The sequence below is a fragment of the Oncorhynchus clarkii genome, chromosome 9 (genome assembly GCF_045791955.1).
Source record: "Oncorhynchus clarkii lewisi isolate Uvic-CL-2024 chromosome 9, UVic_Ocla_1.0, whole genome shotgun sequence".
In the NCBI taxonomy this organism is placed as follows: domain Eukaryota; kingdom Metazoa; phylum Chordata; class Actinopteri; order Salmoniformes; family Salmonidae; genus Oncorhynchus; species Oncorhynchus clarkii.
In genome coordinates this window covers 24,855,557-24,865,364 of record NC_092155.1, presented here as the reverse complement: position 1 = coordinate 24,865,364, position 9,808 = coordinate 24,855,557, and the positions used below count along the sequence as shown (strand labels likewise).

Genomic DNA, 9,808 nt, shown 5'->3' with positions numbered 1-9,808 from the left:
TCTCTTATATCAAACCACAAACGCAGTGGTGTTAAACATGAGGTGAGATGAGGCTACTGATCACAAGCTGCTCATCTCAGCTCTAGGTTAGGAGCAGACCCTCACTGAATCCAATCTTTGTCGTTCAGTACTGGAGCTTTACCCTAGGCAATAGGCGGAACTACACATTTTAACCAGAATGGATATTTTTTATTACTCTGTTCCCCTGACAAAAGTAATGAAAAATGATGCTGTTGACTGAGTCATGCGCACTAGCAATACACTCACACACAAATAAAAAACGCAGCCCTGCCACTTGGACCCCACTCTGTGAGCCTGTACACACAGCAATGATGATCGCTCTGTGGCTTCTGTTTTCACTGGCTCTGATGGGTGAGTTCTCAAGGTGGTTCAATTAGCCATTTTCCGCATGATGAGTAACCTTGCTTGAGACCTGTAGACATTCGTTAGCTCCCAGAGCTAATGCCTTGCACAGTCGTGAGTTGCACAGTGTACACTTGGTTGATGAGAGGAAGTTAACCGGTCCTGTTTGCCATTATTATGGTACCGGCATAATGTCTAATATGGGACCTCATCTCCTTAGCAGGTGGCGTCTCAAGTATGAGCAATTGTTCCTATCATCGTCTTCTAGATCACCTGGGTCTGTCACAGAAAAGTGAGAGTTTATCAAATGTGCGGCCGGTGTGGAACTGGACAACACCTACGCCGGTTATGGTGGACACTTATCTATATGGTATTTTGGATGTGGTAAGTGTTTTTAGCTCCCTGCAGTTTAACTTTCAATACTGTCTGTTGTTTCATATTCCTTGTGGATTGACCACTGACTGATACATTCATGCATCCTTTGTCCTGTATGTTAATAAACATCTACCATTTCATTCACTCTTCCGACTGTCCGTGTGTCACAGCCACTGACAAAGCACATGCCTGCAATCCTTACATCGAAGCGCAGTAGAAGAGAGTGGTTTCATCACTGTACCACATTTGGAGATCAATTTCTAGAACAGACCAATCAGCAAATCCGTGCTCTAAAACAATGTTAAATGTTAAAACAAAAAAAAACTTTCTGCTTGTCAAGGACAATATATTTGAGGTGGAAGGCGAGTTCCTAATGAGTTCAGGAAGCCAAGATAGAGCTCTGTGAGACATTCACAGCGATGGGGGCAAAAGTTTTGATCAAGAGACCTTTCGAAAATATGCACATTTTCTCTAACACTAAAACATACAAATATGTATTTTACAGTTATAAGGAAGGTGAAATCTTATAGTTAGCCCTTTTAATAATTTTATCACACTATATTTAGAAAGCATATGTCATTTTGAGCCTTATTCATACAGTTTTGTTGAATAGGAAATACATCATATAAAATATTTCAAATTTGTATCATATTTGTACTGTGTACTTGAGCTTGTGTCCTCAAAAGTGGCTACACCTCAGCAATGTATAACTATTTTTACCAGAAAGGTGAGATTGTAACCTTTCTTCGAGTATGCAGCATTACTAGTTGTTGTTTATAGCTCTCTCATGATAAATAATTACTTTTGGGGATTCCATGGATTACATTTAGTTACATTTAACTGGTATGTTAAAGTGACTAGTACTAAACTGATTTCAGTACTTTGTAATACAGTGCACTGAATGATACCTGTGTAAGTAAATTCACAATATGCACTGCATGCACTACCACACACTCCATCCAGTGTTGTCTCTGTGACATCCTTTCATTTCTGATTGTTTGCAGAATGAGAAGTCCCAAACCTTCACCTCCCATGTGATGATCTCAATGGTAAGTACAGTACAGTTAATCATGTTTTCTTTTTTGAACAGGTGTTTGAGTTGTGTGGTTGCAATATTAACAGTCTCTTGTCTCTGCTATATCTTGGCAAGCATTATTCAAGAATCAAGACTATATTTCAATTGTTTGCAGTGCAATGGACATACAATGCAAAATGTCTCAGGAAAGACTGTATGGGTTGGCAATACACAGTATAGACAACAGGCTGACCCGCAACCTAGACCCTACAAGCCGTGGACACAAATTTGCACACATAAAAAGGAGGATTTCTGAGAAAAAAAAAAGTATAAATAGCACCTAAAGACAGTAGATACTGTAGCTATTGATAGTATACTGCATAATGAAACAATCTCTAGTAAGCTAGTGTTTTGAGAGTGGACTGACTGTATTATTTGGCATTAATAGACTGTTTTTTTACAAACAACAACTCTTTATCCAAGCTGGGAGAAAGCGCGAGGACGGCTCATGTAATGCAGGTTCAGTTAGCCTATACAGGACAGCTACCAAATCCATTGGTAGCTGAAAATAATAATAATCTGCACTGTTTGAATTCCCAACTTTAATTACTCAAAAAGTAAATCCATTATTGCCAGTGGTCTAAATCCATTACAGCCAGCGGTCTAAATCCATTACAGCCAGCGGTCTAAATCCATTACAGCCAGCGGTCTAAATCCATTACAGCCAGCGGTCTAAAAATGCAGCATTGTGACACCGTGTATAGCTTCTTGAAATGTTAGGCTTAACCTGAGAAAATTGCGACCAAACAGACCTACTAATAAACATTTATCCATAAGCTAAAGCAAAGCCCTGGCACCATAGAAAGCCTATCATCGATTTGATAGGCATGCAGCTGCAATTTCAGCACCATGGACAGCGATCGACTTTGAGTGTCTGTCTGGATGACACATTCGATTATTACACAAGGACTACTTTTGGTATGGTTTGTTTAACTTTGCGATCATTGGTTTTTGTTTGGCATAGATTTTAAAGCGTAATTCCTTTACCATGGAATTGCCCAATAACTATAGATTATAATGACATAACGTCAATCCATCTCTAAAAGGCTGTGAATGTCTTCATCTCATTTGACCTCTTGCTCTCCTCATGTTTGATATTGAATACTAATCAGACACAAGAACCATTCATCATCGATATGATTTTTTAAATGTTTTACCTTTATTTAACTAGGCAAGTCAGTTAAGACCAAATTCTTATTTTCAATGACGGCCTGTTCAGGGGCAGAACGACAGATTGTACCTTGTCAGCTCGGGGGTTTGAACTTGCAACCTTCCGGTTACTAGTCCAACGCTCTAACCACTAGGCTACCCTGCCGCCCATATGAATGTCATTGGTTCCTCTTGACCATTGCACTTTTGACCAATAACACCATCCGTCCACTGCAGTGTTATATCATGTTTTAATAAAAACACATAGGTTTAGCTTTTACCTTGGTCTGTAATGACTCAAAAATAGATTGTGGTTTTGTTCACCCATGAGCCTCTTCACTCCCATGTTTTTTTTACAGGGCTGGGAGAATGAACTGATATCGTGGGAACCCAATGACTGGTGTGGGATTGAGAGCGTAGCAGTTCCCAGAGACATGCTGTGGATACCAGATGTAATGATCTTAGAGGAGTGAGTACCATTCATCATAGGGATGTTGAAATTATTGATATCATTTGCACACGCTTACAATGCCATGATGTCAAAAGTAATCGAAGTGTAGAGTACTCTAGTGAATGTCAATAATAGTGCGTGTTTGACAAGAGTTTCAATAACAAATCCGAAACATCCTTGACAATGGGCATGAGCATTGGGTGTGAGAACCCCATTTCTCTGTGTGTGTTTAGCACACTGTTTCAGGGACAAGATATACCATAGATTACAGGTACTTCTATGAAAAGGCTGTTTTCACTCATAGCAATTAGAACGGATGTGTTTCCTACTGGAATCTGCTCTCTTCATAAGCGTCTTAAAAATGGCAAATATGTCTCATTGTCTAGGAGTGCGTAGCTGAGTAAAGTCATTTCAGTCCACACATATCTGGAGTGTCCTGTGACGACATCGAGTCGCTATCAGACAATACTTATAAAAATGTCAAATGTTAAACCCTTACTGTGTACCGATGTTTGTCCTGTGTAACTGTGGTCCTTTCTTTGTTTGCTGAAATCCATCATTTTTCATTCAACTTTAATTGTAGGCTGAGATTCGATTGATTTGCACATGTGCATTTGCACTGAGTCGCCATCTTAGAGCAACAGAAAGGAGAAAGATGATTGTATTTGAGGAGTTATATTAAAAAGTATGGATTTCAGCAAACAAAGAAAGGACCACGGTATCGACTCAATGTAGCCGGTGGTACACTCCGCCGACACCCATCGCAACTCAACTCCACAGAGATGTATACTGCATGTGGACAGAGTAGAGTTTACTCAGCTAGGGGAGAGCGATGCCTTGTTTGCTTTTAATGAAAAACACAATGGGCCTGACCTGCAGTCTGATATCTAATGCCAAGTGAATTTAAACTAAATCTGTTGCTCCGTGATGAAATGTTAGCAAAGAAATCATTATTTAATGACAGTATGTCTCTTTAAAATAAGTCAACTCTAACTGAAGCTGAATACTGATACACTGTTGTCTGCACCCTCAGCATTTCTGATACAGGCAGTATCACATTGAGCCCCTACACAGAGGTGGCCCACTCTGGCATGGCCTATGTGACAGAAAGCCGCCGGTTGACCACCACCTGCAAGATGAATCTTTTTAAGTTCCCCTTTGACACCCAGAACTGCAGCATTACCTTTATTTCCTTTATGCTAAAAGGTACACGTACACACACACACACACACACACACGTGTACACACACACACACACACACACACACACACACACACACACACACACACACACACACACACACACACACACACACACACACACACACACACACACACACACACACACACACACACACACACACACACACGCAGGAGGTATAATTGATTTTCTTTCATCTTTTTACTGATAGGTATAAAGTTGGGGCCCTTCTCCAACAGCATTATCATGAGCCAATTTTCAGAGAAGGTCATGGTTACATTGGGGGAATGGGACTTCCTGGGCATTAGGTTGTCCATGGAAAAGCTAATCTACGACAACAACATTGTTTGGGACAAGCTGGTCTACAAGGTATGCAAATCAGAGTGAGCAAGAACTTGAACAGGAATGTGTTCTCTCATGGTATTTGATCATTCTCAAAAAACAATGTTAAATCCAGTAAGTTACTATTTTCCTCACAGATCAGCATACGAAGAAGGCCCCTTTTATATGTGATCAACCTCCTACTACCACTCTTGTTTTTCCTCATCCTGGACTTGGCCTCCTTTTTCATTGATGAGGCCAAGGGGGAAAAGCTGGGCTACAAAGTGACCATACTCTTGTCCATCTCTGTCTTACTGCTGATTCTCAATGACATCCTGCCTTCCACAGCAGATGACCTGCCACTCATAGGTAATAATATTAACTACCAATCGTACCATGTCAAATTTCAATCTATCTACTTCTCCAAATCAAAGTTTATTTGTCACATGCGCCGAATACAACAGGTGTAGACGTTACAGGGAAATTATTACTTACAGGCTCTAACCAACAGCGCAAAAAAGGTATTAAGTGAACAATAGGTAAGTAAAGAAATAAAAACCACAGTAAAAAGACAGTGAAAAATAACAGTAGCGAGGCTATATACAATAGCGAGGCTATATACAGTAGCGAGGCTGTAACAGTAGCGAGGCTACATACAGACGCCGGTTAGTCGGGCTGACTGAGGTAGTATGTACATGTAGATATGGTTAAAGTGACTATGCATATATGATAAATTGAGAGTAGCAGTAGCGTAAAAGAGGGGGTGGTGGGTGGCGGGACACAATGCAGCTAGCTCGGTTAGCCAATGTGCGGAGGCGCTGGTTGGTCCGGCCAATTGAGGTAGTATGTACATGAATTTGCACACAATGCAAATAGTCCGGGTAGCCATTTGATTACCTGTTCAGGAGTCTTATGGCTTGAGGGTAGAAACTGTTGAGAAGCCATTTTGTCCTAGACTTGGCACTCCGGTACCACTTGCCATGCGGTAGTAGAGAGAACAGTCTATGACTGGGGTGGCTGAGGTCTTTGACAATTTTTAGGGTCTTCCTCTGACACCGCCTGGTGTAGAGGTCCTGGATGGCAGGCAGCTTAGCCCCAGTGATGTACTGGGCCGTACGCACTATCCTCTGTAGTGCCTTGCGATCGGAGTCTGAGCAAATGCTGTACCAGGCAGTGATGCAACCAGTCAAGATGATCTTGATGTTGCAGCTGTAGAACCTTTTGAGGATCTGAGGACCAATGCCAAATCTTTTTAGTTTCCTGAGGGGGAATAGGTTTTGTCGTACCCTCTTCACGACTGTCTTGGTGTGGTTGGACCGTTCTAGTTTGTTGGAGATGTGGACACCAAGGAACCTGCTCCACTACAGCCCCGTCGATGAGAATGGGGCGTGCTCGGTCGTCCTTTTCCTGTAATCCACAATCATCTCCTTAGTCTTGGTTACTTTGAGGGATAGGTTGTTATTCTGGCACCAGCCGGCCAGGTCTCTGACCTCCTCCCTATAGGCTGTCTCGCTGTTGTCGGTGATCAGGCCTACCACTGTTGTGCGGTCTGCAAACTTAAAGATGGTGTTGGAGTCGTGCCAGGCCATGCAGTCGTGGGTGAACAGGGAGTACAGGAGGGGACTGAGCACGCACCCCTGGGGGGGTTCCAGTGTTGAGGATCAGCGCGGCAGATGTGTTGCTACCTACCCTCACCACCTGTGGGTGGACTGTCAGAAAGTCCAGGATCCAGTTGCAGAGGGAAGTGTTTAGTCCCAGGATCCTTAGCTTAGTGATGAGCTTTGAGGGTACTATGGTGTTGAACACTGAGTTGTAGTCAATGAATAGCATTCTCACATAGATGTTCCTTTTGTCATGGTGGTAAAGGGCAGTGTGGAGTGAAATAGAGATTGCGTCATCTGTTTGGGCGGTATGCAAATTGGAGTGGGTCTAGGGTTTCTGGGATAATGGTGTTGATGTGAGCCATTACCAGCCTTTCAAAGCACTCCATGGCTACGGACGTGAGTGCTACGGGTCTGTAGTCATTTAAGCAGGTTGCCTTCATGTTCTTAGGCACAGGGACAATGGTGGTCTGCTTGAAACATGTTGGTATTACAGACTCAATCAGGGACATGTTGAAAATGTCAGTGAAGACTCTTGCCAGTTGGTCAGCACATGCCCGGAGCATACGTCCTGGTAATCCGTCTCGGCCTGCGGCCTTGTGAATGTTGACCTGTTTAAAGGTCTGACTCACGTGGGTTACGTGATCACACAGTCGTCCAGAACAGCTGATGCTCTCATGCATACCTCAGTGTTGCTTGCCTCGAAGCGAGCATAGAAGTGATTTAGTTTGTCTGGTAGGCTCATGTCACTGGGCAGCTCGCGGCTGTGCTTCCCTTTGTGTCTATAATAGTTTGCAAGCCCTGCCACATAAGACGAGCGTCGGAGCCGGTGTAGTAGGATTCAATCTTAGCCCTGTATTGACGCTTTACTTGGTTCGTCGGAGGGCATAGCAGGATTTCTTATAAGCTTCCGGGTTAGAGTCCTGCACCTTGAAAGCGGCAGCTCTACACGTTAGCTCAGTGCGAATGTTGTCTGTAATCCATGGCTTCTGGTTGGGGTATGTTAGTACAGTCCCTGTGGGGACAACGTCCTTGATACACTTATTGATAAAGCCAGTGACTGATGTGGTGTACTCCATCGGAGGAATCTCGGAACATGTTCCAGTCTGTGATAGCACAACAGTGGACAGTGACCAATAGAAACTGTTTTGCAAGGCTAATGTTTTCTAATGAACTGTTTGATCATGGCTAAGCTGTTAGCACTTCATGTTATTTTGTACCGTAAATGGTCTGGTCTGGTCATCTGGGGCCACAGTTGACATTTTGTTGATAAAAAGAACATGTCAAGCAGTTACGTGATTATAGGAACACATCTCTATCGGTTTATGATAACATAAGCCCGCTGCACAGAGTATCATGTAACACTGTTAAACACAAGCCCACAATAAACCTGCAATTTTGTTATTAAGGATAGGAAATGTACAATGTGAAGTCTTCATCTCATCCTCACATCATTTGTCCTCCATCTCCAGCTCTTTACTGCATCGTAATCTTTGCCCTCACGGGCCTCAGTCTCCTGGAGACCATGCTGGTGAGCTTCCTGATTGATATGGACAGCAGGGTTGATCACAACATCCAGACCTCTTCTAAGACCTGTGAGGAGACTCCGGAAGAGACCGACTGCCAAAGAGGTGAAATCTCTCGTTGTTTTGTCATCCTCATAAGAGTGTTCATTCTTGGGTAAACACCATGTTGATTCTAGGAGGGGAGGAAGGGGATTGTTCATGATGCTCAAGATCTTTCCTTATGTTTCTAGTACTTGCTACAAAACCTCCCATTGTCCTCCTAGAGTCTCAGAGAGATGCTGAGATCAGCCTGGTGAAGGTTGAGGACATTCCAAACAAGGACCTTAATGGAGACTGGCTGAGCAATCCCTGCCTACTGCAGCGGATCCTAGAGGTGCGGAACATACGGCAGAAATGTTTTTTTGCTAGCGTGAGATGTGACAAGAAAAAGCCTGGGTACTGGGAGAGAGTGGGCCGACAAATTGACCAGGCTTACTTTTGCCTTTATCTCATCACCACCATTGGTTTTCTGGTATTCACTTATCATCAGTGGCTTCATTAGTTTTGCACTTTATACGGTGTGTGTAGATCATATGTCTTGGTGCTCGAGGTCCCCCGTCTGCTATCTGCCTATATTCTAGAATATGTATTTAGCATTTAGCCATACTCACATGCCTTGTGTTTGACCTTACATTTTTACGTTACTTGACCCATGTGATCTTCTTCTTCTTTCAAATTGGTTGTACATGGTGTCTGTATCTGTAGAGTTGTCCTTCATGATATTACTTTGTGGTTGAGTTTACAGATAGTAAATAAACTGCTAGTTTGCTTTGCTCATGTGTTCGCTGTCTTTCATAACAAAATAAATCCCCCAAAACCAAAGTAGTGCTTAACATACACTTTTTCCCATGATATCAAGAAAACAACCTTTATTCTACATTTAGGACATTTTGTCCGCAATCTATGGGTTACTAAACCTATCTGTAACACAATTTTTTTATAGCACATTCTTCTGTTCATGAATAAATATTCAGAACACTATAAAAAATATAAAAAATGTTCCTTTTATCCTTTCGTAAAATACACGGTTCATTTAAATATTTGGTAGAATATGTATCTTTACATGCTTTATAATAGATGCAACATTATTATAATGTGTGTGTGTCTCGGTGTGTAAGCAATTGTTTGAGTTCAAACCACAAACTCATCAGGAGTGTTAAAGGAAGTATATATGAAACAAGGGGTCATGGAGAAGGAAACCCTTCACTAGGTACCATATCACTGTTTTTTCACTCTATTTATGAACATATTATCGCAAAAAAAAAAGTTACAATATTAATTTTAAACAAACGGTTTGTGAAGTACTTTTTGAAAGTTCTGGATGTTTGGCGTTCTGAAACAATGGGATTTGACGTCAGTAGGGGAACCAGTCAAGCAACTGCAGCATACAAGCTCTGGAGCAATGTGCTATGGAGAGAGCCTTCTATCAGTGGAGATCAAAGGTGAGACAGATGTCATTTTTTTATCATTTACCTTAACATGTACACTGAGTGTACAAAACATTAGGAACACCTGCTCTTTCCATGACAGACTGACCAGGTAAAAGCTATGATCCCTTATTGATGTCAATCCCCTTCAATCAGTGTTGATGAAGGGGAGAAGACAGTTTAAAGAAGGATTTTTAAGCCTTGAGACAATTAAGACATGGATTGTGTATGTGTGCCATTCAGAGGGTGAATGGGCAAGATAAAAGATTTAAGGGCCTTT

General features: G+C 42.1%; 1 protein-coding gene across 1 annotated transcript; it reads left to right on the top strand.

Annotated features, from left to right (window-relative positions):
- Positions 1–224: 224 nt before the first annotated feature.
- Positions 225–8,603, top strand: LOC139417173 (5-hydroxytryptamine receptor 3A-like). The gene is made up of 9 exons (XM_071166415.1): positions 225–372; positions 584–747; positions 1,743–1,787; positions 3,322–3,431; positions 4,447–4,619; positions 4,826–4,983; positions 5,094–5,304; positions 8,009–8,167; positions 8,326–8,603. Exons 1-9 carry the CDS (start codon positions 225–227, stop codon positions 8,601–8,603), a joined length of 1,446 nt encoding a protein of 481 aa, XP_071022516.1.
- Positions 8,604–9,808: the final 1,205 nt, after the last annotated feature.

Coding starts and splice junctions, on each gene's coding strand:
- LOC139417173 (XM_071166415.1), top strand. CDS start 225: ATGATGCTGTTGACTGAGTCATGCGCACTAGCAATACACTCACACACA. Junction 373..583: donor GTTTTCACTGGCTCTGATGG/GTGAGTTCTCAA, acceptor TCATCTCCTTAG/CAGGTGGCGTCTCAAGTATG. Junction 748..1,742: donor TATATGGTATTTTGGATGTG/GTAAGTGTTTTT, acceptor GATTGTTTGCAG/AATGAGAAGTCCCAAACCTT.